Here is a 17571-nt window from a genome sequence, read left to right as displayed (position 1 = left end):
CGCCTGAAATTGGCTCTTTGCCAAAGAAACACAATCCCCACTTCATTAACCTTCCTTTATAATTGAAATCCCTGATAGCTGGGACCACCTTTGTTGATTGACTCTGTACCCTGTCAGGGTAATAATATTCTTCCTATGATTCAATGACCAGAACTGCAGATAGCACTCCAAATAGGGTATCAGCAAAAACCCATGCCGGAATAATACAGCCTCTTTTAATTTGTACTATGATAAATCCTTATTCCATCCTCTCTACACTTACATACAGCCAATACATTTAGAACTAGTTTATGTCAGCAATGGTTAGTGGGACAAATCTCAAAATGACAAGGCCTGGGAGTTGTGAGAGCTGCTGATTCTTGAAGACTAATGGTCCCCACAGACAGAATCTGTCTTGTTCAGACTACTTGTTAACATTAACAGTACTTCTCTGTGAATTTGAATGACATGTTTGTAGAGTTTTCAGTGCTTGCACACAAATCGCAATCGATGCCCTAAAACTCACCCGACTTCCTAAATGGAGCTGCAACACATTGCATAAACCATTCCAGGCAGAAGATGTCCCACAATACAACCAGGAGACAGAATGTTCAAAGGACGAGCTTTACATGTAAACTGCTCAGCTCCCCAGTTTGACATTCCAAGAGACTTTCAGGGTGGAGCCTCTCGTAGAGCATCATGTGAGATAGCAGGGTGGACTGGAAGGTGTCCACCGAGGCAGCCAATGTCCTTCCATCGCTCTGTCGCACAGGATGCTGCAAGGGTCCCATCCCGCCATTAGAACACTGGGAATCACTGCTCCCTCACTGGACAGGAGAACAGCCCCATCGGTTTGATAAGCAACAGAGAAAAGGTTTCCAGCAATGGCATCACAGTGAGCCTTCAAACCAGAGAAAGGCACTTCCAACCTCTGAAATCTTACACCTTGGAAAATCATTGGTGTTTATCTGAGGTTGTATTTGAAACAACGTAGAATTGGAAGCGGAGCAGAACAAGAATTGTTGAAGAGGTTTAGGGAACAGCTCTTTGGGATTATTCCCCCTCCTCACACGCCAATAGTCACACGTCCAGCAATTCCCATCACCCACATGCACAAACAATGCCAGCTAGAAAAGGAATAGAAAATAGCGAGTTCCTTACCAGCTTGATTGGTGGTAATATTGACAGATGCAAAGTGGGGTGAGTACGGACTCTGATCAGACACTCCGTTCACAGCCTGGATCTCGAAGGTGTACTGTGTGTGTGCCAGCAGATCGCTGATGTATACGCGAGGCTCAGTCAAGCCCAACTGGCGTGGGACAAACTGCACATTGTCCCCGCATCGCGTGCAGACCCCGCGCCCCGAATTGCAGCTCTTACAGATCACATTGTAAACCACATCTTCCCGGCCTCCCGTCTCCCGTGGAGTGGTCCATTCCAGGTTCAGGGATGTTTCATTTACACTGGAGATGACCGTCTGTGGTGCCGAGGGTGTCGCTGGAGAAAAATAAAAACAAAAATTAAAATCATTAGGCCCAGTAATAACACAACTCATGCCCATGCTGGAAATTCCAATCTGGTATTATTTAGCACATTTTTCTACTTTTATTGTGACAAGGCTAAATTCCACTTTAATGATGTATGATAGGTACAGTGACAGGGGAATGATTATTACATGTAATTAATAGGAAGAGTGTCTGGGGCAGATTCCCTTCAGGCGTTGTGTAACATTGCCTCCACCCTGTTAGAATGGGTGGCCGCAATCTGCCAGATCTTTCCACAGGACTGGGACATGAAGGCTGTAAACTGAGTTGTGCATCTGCTTACTGAAAGCCAAATCTGAAGTAGAAAAAGATTTCTGGCACCTGCTTGATTTATTTTCAGTTGCCTCTCTTCTCTGGACGGCTGGAGTGCAGTTCGATGGCCATAGAGAGAGAGGGAGGGGGCCGTGCCCAATCTGCAGATGATACTAAAATAGGCAGCAGAGTAAATAATTCTGGGGCCCAAAGGAAGCTTGCAAGGGGCTATTGATAAGGTGATGGAATGGGTAAAAAGTGGCAGTTGTAATCTCTGAGGTCTCACACTGCGGAGGGCCGGACAGTTCATCAGTCCCCTTGGCCCTGCCCGCACTACCCCCGGCGTGAGGTCAAATCTCCTTGTGTTAGACTGTTGATCACAGGTGTGTTTGACTGTGAGGTCAAAATAGCAGACATTCATAATAGTGTCCTAGGCCCAACCATCTTCAGCTGCTTCATGAATGACCTTCCCTCGAACATAAGGTCAGAAGTGGGGATGTCCGCTGATGACTGCACAGTTTTCAATTCCATTCGCAAATCCTCAGATAACGAAGCAGCCCATGTCCGCTTGCAGCAAGACCTAGGCAACATTCAGACTTGGGCGGATAAGGAGCAAGTAACATTCATGCCACACAAGTGCCAGGCAATGGACATCTCCAACAAGAGAGAGTCTAATCACCTCCCCGTGACATTCAATGACATTACCATCGCCAAATTCCCCACTATCAACATCATGGGGGTCACTATTGACATGAAACTTAACTGGACCAGCCACAAATATACTGTGGCTACAAGAGCAGGTCAGAAACTGGGTATTCTGTGGCGAGTGACTCACCTCCTGACTCCCCAAAGTCTTTCCACCATCTACAGGGCACAATTAAGGAGTGTGATGGAATACTCTCCACTTGCCTGGATGAGTGCAGCTCCAACAACACTCAAGAAGCTCGGCACCATCCAGGACAAAGCAGCCCACTTGATCAGCACCCCATCAACCACCTTAAACATTCACTCCCTCCACCACCGGTGCACCATGGCTGCAGTGTGTACCATCTACAAGATGCACTGCAGCAACTTGCCAAGGCTTCTTCGACAGCACCTCCCAAACCCGCAACCTCTTCCACCTAGAAGGACAAGGGCAGCAGGTGCATGGAAACACCACCACCTCCAAGTTCCCCTCCAAGTCACACACCATCCTGACTTGAACATATATCGCCACTCCTTCATCGTCGCTGGGTCAAAATCCTGGAACTCCCTCCCTAACAGCACTGTGGGAGCACCTCCACCACACGGACTGCAGCGGTTCAAGAAGGCGGCTCACCACCACCTTTTCAAGGGCAATTAGCGATGGGCAATAAATGCTGGCCTTGCCAGCGACGCCCACATCCCAGGAACGAATTTATAAAAAAGCAGCGTGGTTAATAATTTAAAGGTGAAACTTTCCTACAATCAATCTTTAAAAATTTAATCTTTGTTTTGACACATTTCAGAAAAAGTAACAAAAGTCGTATATTCTTTTTTTTAACTCCAAGGAACTACCTGGGATATTAGCAAAGTGCACATGACCAGAATGTGAAAACACTTCAAACTATTCTGTGGGGAAAACATCTGATTAAAGCTCAGGCTTTTGAGGCAGGTTGATGTCTTGAAGCAGCGGGTAAATTTAATCATACTGAGGAATATGTAATCTTTTGATTTTTTGTTTTTAAAACCTTATTTTGGATATCAGGAATTTCAGTTATTAAAAAAAAGGCTGGTTTTATTTTCACAAAGAACACCACCTTCACCTCCTCCTCCCACTCCCCCTCCCCCGCACCCGCTCCCCCACCCCCGCACACTTCCCCCACCCCCGCTCCACCTCCCCTGCTCCCCCTCCCCCTCCCCGCTTCTCTCCCCCACTCCTCCTCCCCCACTGCCTGCTCCCCCTCTCCTGCTACCCCTCCTCCGTTCTCCCTTCCCACTTTCTCTCCCCCGCTCACCCGCTCCACCTCATCCGCTCCCCCTCTCCCGCTCCCCCTCCCCGTCAACTGTGCCCAGGCTGGATGGCATCGTCTCGAGCACGGACTGAAAGCCCGGTGGTGTTCTGAGGACATGTTTTTACTGTTTGTGGCTGAGTAAACAGTGAGGAAGATAGTGATAGACTTCAAGAGGACATAGGCAGGCTGGTGGAATGGGTGGACGGACACATGGCAGATGAAATTCAAAGCAGAAAATTGTGAGGTGATACAATTTGGTAGGAAGAATGAGGAGAGACAATACAAGCTAAATGGTGCAATTTTAAAGAGGGAGCAAAAAGAGAGAGACCTGGGGGTGTTTGTGCACAAATCTATGGGATCCTGGGCTTTATAAATAGAGGCACGGGGCTAAAAATTGTACGAGGCCCGAAAACACGATGCGCGATCTGCACCCGCCTGTTGAAAGTAGTGCAGTCAGCATGCAACATTCGTGTTGCCTGCTAATTAACATGACTGATGTGTTCAGCCCAGCATCGAAAGCCTGCTGACTGGCTGTTTAAAGCTGGCCTTCAGTTTTAAACGGAGTCTGCACTTCTTAAAGGGGAGGTGCTTTCTGAATTCAGCGCCTCATTGTAATGGTTGACAAGGCAACTGTCAGGCAGTTATGGCTCAACTGGGCAGAGAAAGAGCACCTAGGTTCTTGGACGCAGCATCGGAGGCATTAATGTAGGGGGTTGAATGAAGGAGACAGGTCCACTACCCACAGGGGGCCAGGAAGCCCTCTAGAGGCACTGTAAGAAGGCAGTGAGAGCAGATAGCTGAAGTGGTCACTGCCAGCAGTCTTGCTCTGAGGAGCTGGATCCAGTGCCAAAAGAAGTTTAAGGTCAGAGAATCCATCTTGAAATGCCATATCCCACCAACTGCACCACTAGCCTCGCACACTGCTCAATGCACCACATCCCCATCGCTCACCTACCAACAATCCCTATCAATCATGACTCATACCTCACGATCATTACATCACCTCATCCTCACACATTTACCACTGCTGCAAGCCTCACACCCATATCTCACACCTTGCACATACTGCCAGCTATTCAACCATGACAGGCACATCACCCAAACACATTGTGCCGCACTCGCTGACACACTTCCCTTTCTCTTGCGGGAAAAGGTGGCGCATAACCGGTGCCAGCAGGAGCTAACTGGTGCAGGACAAGCACGCTGCATTTCCTGAACCAGCTGGAGGAGACAGTGCTTGACATTATTGGAGGGGCCGTCACTGAGGCCGTGGCGTTCGGTGAGGTTGAAAGCATTGATGATGACGGTATGCTCTTACCTAATCCTCCTTCTCACATCCAATTTCCCCCTCATCCCACACTTACTTTCTTCTCACTTACAGCTGCTGATGGTGTAAGCATGCACAGCTTGCTTTCCCCACTCGCCCCTCACCACAACCCTGCCCTTGTGCCTTTCTCCTTTGAAATACCCAAGAAATTCAAGCTTCCCAGCCTGTGCAGGAAGAAAAAGAGAAGAGACACTGTCACTCGATCTGAAACTCACAGGCACCAGTCCAGAAAATGGCACTACTTTAGAGGGTAGTATAGAAGTGGGATCTGCATGTGGTGAGTCACTGGGCACGAGTGGCCTGCAGCCAGGGCAGGAAGAAAGGGTAGCACAAGTGCCAGCTCCCCGGAGGGCGAGGTCGCACATGAGTTCTGCTGCAGAGGAGTCAGATGAGGACTTCGATAGGGCAGCCTTCAGAAGAAGGATGATGCGCATGCACACAGAAATACTTGGTGCCTGCCAGATTCAATGTCAAGGAACATGGAGGAGTCTGGCTCAAACCTTGCACGGGGCTTTGCGCAGAGCTTGGAGCCCATGACTTCCAGGATGGAAGTGATGGGCAACTCCATTAGAACGCTTGTGGACCCAACCATGATGCAGTGTCTGATGGCCGATATCTCAGCTTCCATTGCAGCATAAGCAGAAGTGACCCAACATCTGAGTGCTGCAGTGGAAGCTCAGACTGAAGTCATGCAAGCTCAGACTGCTGCCATCGTGGCTGTGTTTACCAGTGTGGAAAGGGGCTTGCAGGGTATATCAGCAGCCCAGCAATCTGTCCTCCAACAGATTATTACGATTGCTGAGGCGCCGCCCCGGGGAATGGCAGTGGCTCTGTGGAGCACAAACCTGCTGCCCTCTCGCAGTATGACAGTATTCATGCATCTACCACTGCCACTCCACCAGTGTTCTTGCTGTTGCTTGTCAGCCAGCCAGCCCAGACTGCTGCCGTCCATGCCGAGGTGGTGCAGTCTACAGCCGGCCCTTCTAGGCCCAGAGTTACTCGAGGTCCTCCTGCAAGGCCATCTGCAGTCTCCCCCATGGAAAGTCAGCAGCCTTCCACCACCTATGTTGCAGCCACTGGGGTAGCACTTCGTAGGAGCACGAGGACAGGCAAAGAAAGGCACACGGAAGACAGGTACTAAGGGAATGCACAAGGGTGATTAGTTGACTTTGTTATGTAGTATTGGATTGAAACATTTATAAATTATGTTTGAAATGTTTGTTTTGTGGTGGCCTTTATTTCAGCATTGTGGCCAGAAGAACGGTTCTGATGTTCCGTGACACAGGGATGATAAGGTGGGGAAGTGTTGAGCAATGGGAATCTGGGGTTTCATTCAGGGGAAGGGGAGTCTGATGATGTGCTCAAGGACAGCCCATGTGGAACATGGATTTGCAGGATGCCTCCTCCCTTCCACCTCCTCCTCCTCGTCTTCGTCCTCCTCAGGTGGTCATGGAACCCGTAGTGGCAAGGGCTATGCCCCCATGATAGCCAAGTTGTGGAGGATGCAGCAGACCACCATGAATTAGAACACCCACTCCGGCGAGTACTGGAGGGCTCCTCCTGAGCGGTCAAGGCAGCAGAACCGTTGCTTGAGCACCCCGATGGTCTGCTTGATGACATTGCTTGTGGCAGTTTGGCTGTCATTAAAGAGTGCTGGCCACGAGTGATGGGGTTGCGGAGGGGAATCATCAGCCAGATGTAGAGCGGATAGTTCTTGTTTCCTAGCAGCCACCCTCGGGTTCGATGTGGTGGCTGGAAGATTGCTGGCACAGCGGGCTGGCGCAGGATGAAGGCATCATGACTGCTGCCAGGATACCGGGCATTGACCTTCATGATATGTTGGACGTGGTCACACACCAACTGCACATTAAGTGAGTGGTACTCTTATGGAGCATCTCAACATTGATATGTGGCGCCCACAAAGCAACGTGTTTGCAGTCGATGGCACCTTGCACCGCGGGGGAAGCCCGATAGCCTGGCAATGCAACATGCGCACTCCTCCTGCTTCTCTCTGTTTAGACAGAAGACATTGAGTCCCCTCTCCTACAGTACAGTGCCTCTGTGACAGAATCACAGAATCACAGAAACCCCACAGTGCAGATAGAGGCCATTTCGGCCCATCGAGCCTGCACCGACACATATCCCACCCGATCCCCGTAACCCCTACACCAACACATATCCCACCCTATCCCCGTAACCCCACGTATTTAATCCCCCTAACACTAAGGGTCAATTTATCATAGCCAATCAACCTAACCCGCACATCTTTGGACTGTGGGAGGAAACCGGAGCACCCGGAGGAAACCCACGCAAACACGGGGAGAATGTGCAAACTCCACACAAACAGTCAACCGAGGCCAGATTCGAACCCGGGTCCCTGGCGCTGTGAGGCAACAGTGCTAACCCTGGCGCTGTGAGGCAAGAGTGACCTCCCAGACGCAGCGATAGTCAGTGAACTGCGAGATGTTTGCTATGTCGCCTGTTCCAGCCTGGAAGGATCCGCTGGTGAAAAGATTCAGGGCCATGGTCACGTTGAGGGCCACTGGCAGCACCGTCGCCGCCCTGCTCTGAAGCTGCATGTCTGGTTCCAAGGGGTGGCAGAGTTCTGTGACCAGCTCCTTGGTGAAGCGGAGCCGCTGAAAACACTGCTCCTTACTAAGGTGCAGGTAGGACAAGTGCTCCCTGAAAACCCTAGCTGGGTAAGGCCTCCCGCTGAGAGCCCTCCTCCCCCTCCTTTTCCTCCCTCTGCGAGCAGCTTGTCTTCTTTGCTGCCTCTGCTCCATCTCCCTGTCATGGGAGCAAGTGGTGAACTCAGAGGCCTTCCAATATCAGCCAACACATTCCCAATGTCCAGCAGCACTCCCTGCACACTTTAACAACTTTTTAAATGTCTTCCAGCAACTCAGTACTCCTGCAAACTCTGCAAGAGCCAGTACAAAAGCAATAGGCAACTTAACAGCAAGCTGGATGTATACCTTTAAGTAGCACTGATGGAGGGTGAGGGGAGGGTGGGGCAGGCGCTCACGTGTGTTTAGGAGAGGGCGTTGAATGGAGCGTCGACATCGAAAATGGTAGATCCTGCGTCAAATCAGCGTTACACGCTGACAGACATCACGATCTGCCTCTGTATACTGCCGGCGCACGCACGTACCGCCCGCACTAGCACCCTCACCAAGATGGCGAACAGTGCGGGCCGCGGTGGGAGTGGGCGGAAGTGAGGCAGATGCCATTTTTTTTTTTAAACGGCCATAACTACCAGCGCTAAGTTGCCGAATTTCGCAGCCCTAGAGTACAAAAGCCAGGAAGCTACGCTAAACTGCTATAAAACTCGAGTTCATCCCCAGCTGGAGTGTTGTGTCCAACTATGAGCACCAATGTTCCCTTTAAGCTGCGTGGCCACCCAAAGCTGTGCAGCTCCTGCGCAGCTGGCTCACTGGCTATTGAAAAGGAAAAACCGCGCATGTGCGGTATCTTGAATGGGACCGCGCACCCAAAAAAAATGAAATGGAACATTGTTGTGCACCACACTTTAGGAAGGACGTGAAGGCTTTGGAGAGGGTACAGAAGGGATTTACGAGGATGGTTCCAGGGAGGAGGGAATACAGTTACGTGGATAGACTGGAGAAGCTGGGGTTGTGCTCCTTAGAGCAGAGAAGGCTAAGAGGAGATTTGATAGAGGAGTTCAAAATCATGAGGGGTTTAGACAGAGTAAATAAAGAGAAACTGTTTCCAGTGGCAGAAGGGTCGGTAACCAGAGGAGGCAGATTTAAGATAATTGCCGATATGAGGAAAAACTTTTTTACGCAACGAGTGTTTAGGATTTGGAATGAACTGTGGATACAAATTCAATAGTAGCTTTCAAAAGGGAATTGGATACAAGAGAAAAAAATTGCAGGGATATGGGGAAAGAGCGGGGTTGTGGGACTAACTGGATTGTTCTTCAACAGAGCTGATGCAGACTCGATGTACTATTCTCTGATTCTATTCTATGATTCTATGAGTGGCTTCCAATGAAAGCCGAACCCGCAGCAAGAAAAACAGATTCCATCCCCAACTTTACAAAATGTTTCCATTGAGTTTTACCATTTGTCCTTCATTTAAACTCAGTCCTGACCCATTGGAAAAAACATTCTCTTGCTCTTAATTGTACCCTCCAGAGTGGCAGAGGTGAGATTGGGAACTCAGTAACAAGAGGAATGGGGCCTGAATACAGCACTCAATGGAGGTGCAAGCTCATGCTTCAGCCATAGGAACACATGCAGAAGGGGCTGACTCACATGTGGCTACGTTGGGCAATACCTGAATACATCAACCTCCAACTCTCTGAAGCCTACAGGAGACCGTTAATATCGCAAGAAAAAGATGTCAATGTTTTCTGGAGAAAGGGGAATTCCAAAATCCTTCAATCTCCGAGCATTCAATTAATGTCAGCTGTGGATCAGTGGGTCGCACTCTCACTGCTGAGTCAGAAGGTTGAGGGTTTCAAACCCTACTCCAGAGACTTGAGGTCAAAAATCTAGTCTGACACTATGGTGCAGTGCTGAGGGAGTGCTGCACTGTCGGAGGTGCCGTCTTTCAGATGAGACTTTAAACCCAAGCCCTGTCTGCTCTCTCAGGTGGACAGAAATGATCCCATGGCACTATTCAAAGAAGAGCAGGGGAGTTCTCCCCGGTGTCCTGGCCAATATTTATCCCTCAATCAACATCACTAAAACAGATTATCTGGTCATTATCTCATTACTGTTTGTGGGAGCTTGCTGCGCGCAAATTGGCTACAGCGTTTCCTACATTACAAGTGACTACACTCCAAAAGTACTTCATCGGCTGTAAAGCCATTTGTGACGTACTGAGGTCGTGAAAGGCGCTATAGAAATGCAAGCTCTTTTTTTTAATGCAGTTTGTGCCCATTTATGACATATGAAAAGAGGTAGTTACAAAGGGAGTGCACTGGGACGTGAATCTGTCATGACCTAAGCTGCAGTGGCACCCAGTATTCCAAAATTATAGATGATAAGGAAATACTGAAGTGCAACGTTTTCAGTGATAGATTGGGACATTTTCTCTGATGGATCGGGTTCCCCCAAATATTTCGATCGTTGATATTTTTGGTGCCTTTTCCAACTCTCTGGACACAATTTTAATCAGCATCAGCATGTTCTTATTTTCATCTAGAGTGAAGCTCTCTCTTAGTTTTCTCTGTAGGATAGGCCTTGGTCACCTAATACAAAGGGAAGCACAGTGCACAGCAAGCTCCCACTGAAAGCAATGAGATCAATGACTAATTAAGCTGCGTTGGTGTCTCTCTGACTCCATGTCTGTCCCTGTGTCTGGGTCTCCATGTCTTCCCCCCTGTCTGTGTTTCCATGTCTGCCCCTTGTCTGTGTCTCCATGTCTACAACTTGCCTGTGCCTGCCTGTCTGTCCCCTGTCTGTGTGTCCATGTCCGCCCCCTGTCTGGGTCTCCATTTCTGCCTCGTGTCAGTGTCTCCATGTCTGTCCCCTGTCTGTGTCGCCATGTCTGCCCCCTGTCTTTGTTTCCATGTCTGCCCCCTGTCTGGGCCTCCATGGCTGCCCCCCTGTCTGGGTCTCCATGGTTGCCCCCCTGTCTGGGTCTCCATGGTTGCCCCCCTGTCTGGGTCTCCATGTCTGCCCCCTGTCTGAGTCTCCATGTCTGCCCCCCTGTCTGGGTCTCCATGGCTGCCCCCTGTCTGGGTCTCCATGTCTGCCCCCCTGACAGTGTCTCCATGCCTGCCCCCCTGTCTGGGCCTCCATGGCTGCCCCCCTGTCTGGTTCTCCATGTCTGCCCCCCTGTCTGTGTGGCCATGCCTGCCCCCATGTCTGGGCCTCCATGGCTGCCCCCCTGTCTGGGTCTCCATGGCTGCCCCCCTGTCTGTGTCTTCATGGCTGCCCCTGTCTAGGTCTCCATGTCTGCCCCCCTGCCCGCGTCTCGATGAGTCCGCACCTCGTGAGGGACCATTGTTGAAGTGAACTTACTGGTGCAGGGCATGTCATGTGGGTCGGAGTCTGTCCGATAGTATCCATTCCGGCAAACACAGGTTGTGGCACCTTCAGAGGTGGTCCTGCTGTTCATTGGACAGCTCAAACAGGGATCCTCTCCTTGGATTGGTTTAAATGATCCCGATGGACAACCTGTAAAATAAAGTAAAATGTAAGAGCTGAGAGCGTGTGAGAGTGGGAATGGAGAGAGAATGGAGGGGGAATGGAGGGAGAATGGAGGGGAATGGAGGGGGAATGGAGGGGGAATGGACTGTAAAAGCTTTTATAGATATGTGAAGAGAAAAAGATTGGTGAAGTCAAGCGTAGGTCCCTTACAGTCAGAATCAGGGGAATTTATAATGGGAAACAAGGAAATGGCAGACCAACTAAATACATAATTTGGTTCTGTCTTCACAAAGGAGGACACAAATAACCTCCCAGAGATGCCGGGGAACATAGGGTCTGATGAAAGGGAGGAACTGAAAGAAATCAGTATTTGTAGGGAAATGGTATTAGGAAAATTGATGGGACTGAAGGCCGATAAATCCCCAGGGCCTGATGGTCTACATCCCAGGGTACTTAAGGAAGTGGCCCTAGAAATAGTAGATGCATTGCTGGTCATCTTCCAGAACTCGATAGACTCTGGAACGGTACCCATGGATTGGAGGGTAGCTAATGTTACCCCACTATTCAAAAAAGGTGGCAGAGAAAAAGCGGACGACACAAAGCTGGGTGGGAGGGTAAGCTGTGAGGAGGATGTCGTGACATTGGTAGTGGGGAAAATGCTAGAGTCTATTGTAAAAGATGTAATAGCAGTGCACTTGGAAAGCAGTGACAGGATCGGACAAAGTCAACATGGATTTACAAAAGGTAAATCATGCTTGACTAATCTACTGGAATTTTTTGAGGATATAACTGGTGAAATAGATAAGGGAGAACCAATGGATGTGGTGTATTTGGACTTTCAGAAGGCTTTTGATAAGGTCCCACATAAGAGGTTAGCATGCAAAATTAAGGCACATGGGATTGGGGGCAAGGTATTGACTTGGATAGAGAACTGGTTGGCGGACAGAAAGCAAAGAGTTGGAATAAACGGGTCGTTTTCCGAGTGGCAGGCAGTGACTAGTGGGGTACCACAAGGATCGGTCCTAGGACCCCAGCTGTTCACAATATATATTAATGATCTGGACGAGGGAATTGGATGTAATATCTCCAAATTTGCAGACGGCACAAAGCTGGGTGGGAGGGTAAGCTGTGAGGAGGATGTCTTGAAACTCCAGTACGATTTGGACAGGTTGGGTGATTGGGCAGAAACATGGCAAATGCACTATAAAGTGGATAAATGTGAGGTGGCAAAAACAGGAAGGCAGATTATTATTTGAATGGCAATAGATTGGGAGAAGGGGAAGTGCAAAGAGACCTGGGTGTTATTGTGCACCAGTCGCTGAAGGTAAGCATGTCGGTTAAGAAGGCAAATGGTATGTTGGCCTTCGTAGCAAGAGGGTTCGAGTACAGGAACAAGGAAGTCTTGCTACAGTTGTACAGGGCCTTGGTGAGACCGCACCTTGAGTATTGTGTGCAGTTTTGGTCACCTTACCTGAGGAAGGACGGTCTTGCCATGGAGGGAGTGCAGCGAAGATTCACCAGGCTGATACCTGGGATGGCAGGAATGACGTATGAGGAGAGATTGTGTCGATTGGGCTTATACTCACTGGAGTTTAGAAGATTGAGAGGGGATCTCATCGAAACCTAGAAAATTCTGTCAGGTCTGGACAGACTAGATGCAGGAAAGATGTTTCGGATAGCTGGGGAGTCCAGAACCAGGGGTCATAGTCTAAGGATAAGGGGTAAGCCATTTAGGACTGAAATGAGGAGGAATTTCTTCACACAGAGAGTGGTGAACCTATGGAATTCTCTGCCACAGAGGGCGGTGGAGGCCAGTTCATTAAATATATTCAAGAAATAGTTGGATATATTTATTGAGGCTAAAGGGATCAAGGGATATGGGGAGAAGGCAGGGACAGGGTACTGAATTTGGATGATCAGCCATGATCTCATTGAATGGCGCAGCAGGCTCAAAGGGCCAAATGGCCTACTCCTGCTCCTATCTTCTATGTTTCTATGTTTCCATGAATGGAGGGGGAATGGAGGGGGAATGGAGGGGGAATGGAGGGGAACTGGAAGGTGAATGGAGGGAGAATGGAGGGAGAAAAGAGGGGGAATGGAGGGAGAATGGAGGGGGATTGGAGGGAGGATGGAGGGAGAATGGAGGGGGATTGGAGAGAGAATGGAGGGAGAATGGAGAGAGAATGGAGAGAGAATGGAGGGGAATGGAGGGGGAATGGAGGGAGAATGGAGGGGGAATGGAGGGGGAATGGAGGGGAATGGAGGGAGAATGGAGAGGGAATGGAGGGAGAATGGAGGGGGAATGGAGGGAGAATGGAGTGGGAATGGAGGGAGAATGGAGAGGGAATGGAGGGGGAATGGAGGGAGAATGGAGGGAGAATGGAGAGAGAATGGAGGGGGAATGGAGGGAGGATGGAGGGAGAATGGAGGGAGAATGGAGGGAGAATGGAGGGGAATGGAGGGAGGATGGAGGGAGAATGGAGCGGGAATGGATCGGGAATGGAGGGAGAATGGAGGGGGAATGTATGGAGAATGGAGGGAGAATGGAGGGAGAATGGAGGGGAATGGAGGGAGAATGGAGGGAGAATGGAGGGAGAATGGAGGGGGAATGGAGGGGAATGGAGGGAGGATGGAGGGAGGATGGAGGGAGGATGGAGGGAGAATGGAGGGGAATGGAGGGAGAATGGAGGGGAATGGAGGGAGAATGGAGGGAGAATGGAGGGAGAATGGAGGGGAATGGAGGGAGGATGGAGGGAGGATGGAGGGAGGATGGAGGGAGAATGGAGGGGGATTGGAGGGGGAATGGAGGGAGGATGGAGGGAGAATGGAGGGAGAATGGAGGGAGAATGGAGGGAGAATGGAGGGAGGATGGAGGGAGAATGGAGGGAGAATGGAGGGAGAATGGAGGGAGGATGGAGCGGAAATGGAGCGGGAATGGATCGGGAATGGAGGGGAATGGAGGGAGAATGGAGGGAGAATGGAGGGAGGATGGAGGGAGAATGGAGGGAGGATGGAGGGAGAATGGAGGGAGAATGGAGGGAGAATGGGAGGGAGAATGGGAGGGAGAATGGAGGGAGAATGGAGGGGAATGGAGGGAGGATGGAGGGAGGATGGAGGGAGAATGGAGGGAGAATGGAGGGAGAGTGGAGGGGGAATGGAGCGGGAATGGAGGGAGGATGGAGGGAGAATGGAGGGAGAATGGAGGGAGAATGGAGGGGAATGGAGGGAGAATGGAGCGGGAATGGAGCGGGAATGGATCGGGAATGGAGGGAGAATGGAGGGAGAATGGAGGGGAATGGAGGGAGGATGGAGGGAGAATGGAGGGAGAATGGAGGGAGAATGGAGGGGAATGGAGGGAGGATGGAGGGAGAATGGAGGGAGAATGGAGGTGAATGGAGGGAGAATGGAGGGAGAATGGAGGTGGAATGGAGGGGGAGTGGAGGGAAAATGGAGGGGCAATGGAGAGAGAATGGAGGGAGAATGGAGGGAGAATGGAGGGAGAGTGAACTGGGAATGAACTGCCTTCATGTCTCCTCATCGCGAGTCCATGGCTGTAGCTTTATTGTGTCACATTTCTCAGGCCCAGGAAAGGGAACTGCGTGACGTTAAATCAAACAAATGTGGGTTTGAATAGATTTGCGTGTATTGCAATGAAACTAAATCGAATGTAAAGGTGTCACACAGTTTGGAATGAAGAACACCCACAATTCAATTTGAGAGCTCATATGTTTAAATCGGCAATTTGTTTGACAGGAATGTGCTTGAAATCAAATACCGGGCAGCTCGAAACCGAAAGCTCAGCTTACGATCCGAATGAAAATGTAATAATTGCACCTTTATTGGAGTAATTTATTCCATCTGAGTAATGCATGTCAGCTTCAAATGTTTTGTCTGTGGAGCTGATTTGATTTTTCAAATGTTGTCACTCAAAGGTGTCTGCTGGCTCAGATTTACAGCATTGCTTCATTTCCAATTCATATTTGATAAATCATTTGAATTAAATTCATATCATGTTTGATATCTAAATGGACTACGTACAAACACTGCTTTTCAGGCAAGTGATTCCAATTTCAATATAGTTCTTCCCTTAATTCACTGCCTCAGAATTGGTGTGAAACCAGTGTGCGCGCATGTGAGTGAAATGGATGTGTATGTTTGTGTGTGATGGATATATGTCTTTGCATGCATGGTGTGTGTGTGTGTGTGTCTGCATGTGTGTCAGAATGTGTGTGTGAGTGTGTAATGGAGAGCGTGAGTGAGTGTATGTGTGTGAGTGTGTGTGCAGGTGCATGAGTGTGTGTATGAGAGCATGTGTGTGTGTGAGTGTGTGTGAGTGTATGTGAAAGTGATAGCATGAGTGAGTGTGCATGTGCATACGTGAATGTGTGAGTAAGTGAGAATGGGAGTGAGTGTGCGTGTGCGTGTGCATGAATGTGTGTGCCTGTGCACGTGAGTGTTTGCCTGTGCGTGAGTGTTTGCATGTGTGCACGTGAGTGTTTGCGTGTGTGCGTGAGTGTGTGTGTTACTCAGATTATTTAGTGCACAGTAACTTATGCTATCACATCCTACTCTTTTTTATAAAAACCAATACAGGACTGGACAACAATCAAAAAGAGTCCAAAACCCTGAAGAGTCAGCCATGGGGAGTGGAACAGTCCAACAGGAGATTACCCAGGGCTTTGTTCATTCATGGGTCCAACAGTTGGTTAATTAGATTTCTTGTGGAAGATATTATACTGCACACAAAACAATATATCCTTCACTTTAATCTCCACACCCCTACCATATCTGGCAATATAACCCTTAGAGTGGGGAGCGCAAGTCTCGTTCATTAATAACAGCTCTTGCTCACACATGCCAAGGAAGGCAATCAGCTGATTGCACATATACAGGTCAGGCTTATCCCCTTCACTTATCTCATGTTCAAAGCTAGATCATAGTTTCCATAGTTTAACAGCCAAGTTCCCCATCAATCGAAATTTGTGTCTTTACGTTTTGCTGTGTAGAGCTTAGCGAGGGCACGTTTAACAATGAGCTCCTAATTGTAGTAAATCACCGACTGATGCCCACCACAGGCTCCCCTCACCTCAAATGGAAAATGGAACCGTTCCACATCAATGCAATTAATAAACTACCTGAACAGATTTATTCACAGGTAAAAGTATAAATAATAGTGAAGACACAGCGAGATACTAACAGTCAGCAGACTCACCGTGCAAACTGCAAAGCCTGTTCAAACATAATATACAAATCCTGAAAGGTTTGCAGCTTTTCTCAGCAAATTCTTGAAAGTGTAATCTGGAGGGTAAGTTGTGCGGGAAATGATTGCCCAAGGGGGGAGCCTAGTACGGCACTGCTGTGAAATAGAGGACTGAAGACCCCAGGAAGTTTTCTCCGAGCTATAATGGAGTCCTTTTTTGATTTAATACAGATCCTTTGAAGATGTATCCTTAATAAGCACACATTACATCAAATTGTAGCTGAAAAGTGAAACACCTTTTAGTGGTGTTCATGCCTTTAAACAGGCGTTCTGCCTCATACATTGTGCGAGTCTGGTCACAGTATGTATTAATATTGACATTTGACAGTGCCTTGAGAACACAATTCTGTCTGTGTGGCTGGAATTAGTATGTAAAATAACCTGGGGGCAATTTTCACCGAATACTTTAGGCTTTAAAGAGCCTCGGAGGTGGCCAAGATGGGGTCTTGGGCTGCAGTACCGGTTCAGCCCGCGTTTAGTGCAAGACGCCATCTTGGTAAAGGAATTGAAGTCAGCGCCAGGAACGGCTGCCCGGTGGCTTGTTAAGCAGCTGATTGCCACTTAAAATGCCTGCTGACGCTCATTAAAGAGGCTGCAGGGCATTTTGGTGGTGAGCGCTTGACCTAACACCCTCTCCCAACAGCGACCAGCTGATTGGGAGTAAACACAGCGTTGATGTCAATTTCAAGTGCTACTTAAAGGGATACTCACCACTTAAAGGGATACTCACCACTTCATGGTCATTGCTGCTGGAGCTGTGAAGAGGACCTCTGAAGCTCATCGGGAGACTTTCTGGGACACTTTGTCAAGATTTCACCAACACTCCAGCACCATTTATTCCACAAATTCTCTGAAGACTTCACCTAAAAAGAGTGAGTGCTGAGCTACTCCACCTTATTGGACAACTTATAGGAGTCACCAGGAGAAAGGGAGTGCTTGGTCACGGGCACCTTGCTAGGGGATCCCCCTTGGTCTGGATGAGGAATGGGAGGAGGACATGAGGCCAGGCAGAGCAGCACCAGCTACTGCAGGAGAGAGGGACGAGGAGGGCGAGGTGGTGCCCTTCCCCCCTGCAGGTACAGGACATCCTGCCTCCGCTGGACCTCCTCCACCA

The 17571-nt window shown here is 49.2% G+C and overlaps 1 protein-coding gene across 1 annotated transcript in view; it reads right to left on the bottom strand.

The window, feature by feature from the left end:
* Window positions 1–1045: 1045 nt before the first annotated feature.
* The window catches only part of LOC147100493 (ephrin type-B receptor 2-like), a 298808-nt gene continuing 282282 nt past the window's right edge, over window positions 1046–17571 (bottom strand). The window contains exons 3-4 of the mRNA XM_085967333.1: window positions 11069–11224; window positions 1046–1476 (exon numbers count right to left, since the gene is read on the bottom strand). Coding sequence (XP_085823459.1) covers window positions 1046–1476; window positions 11069–11224 — 587 coding nt within the window. The remainder of the gene's footprint in view (window positions 1477–11068; window positions 11225–17571) is intronic.

This window comes from Somniosus microcephalus, chromosome 25 (genome assembly GCF_052327205.1).
Source record: "Somniosus microcephalus isolate GS21.2 chromosome 25, FLI_Smic_1.0, whole genome shotgun sequence".
NCBI lineage: Eukaryota > Metazoa > Chordata > Chondrichthyes > Squaliformes > Somniosidae > Somniosus > Somniosus microcephalus.
This window is presented reverse-complemented; position numbering and strand designations above follow the sequence as displayed.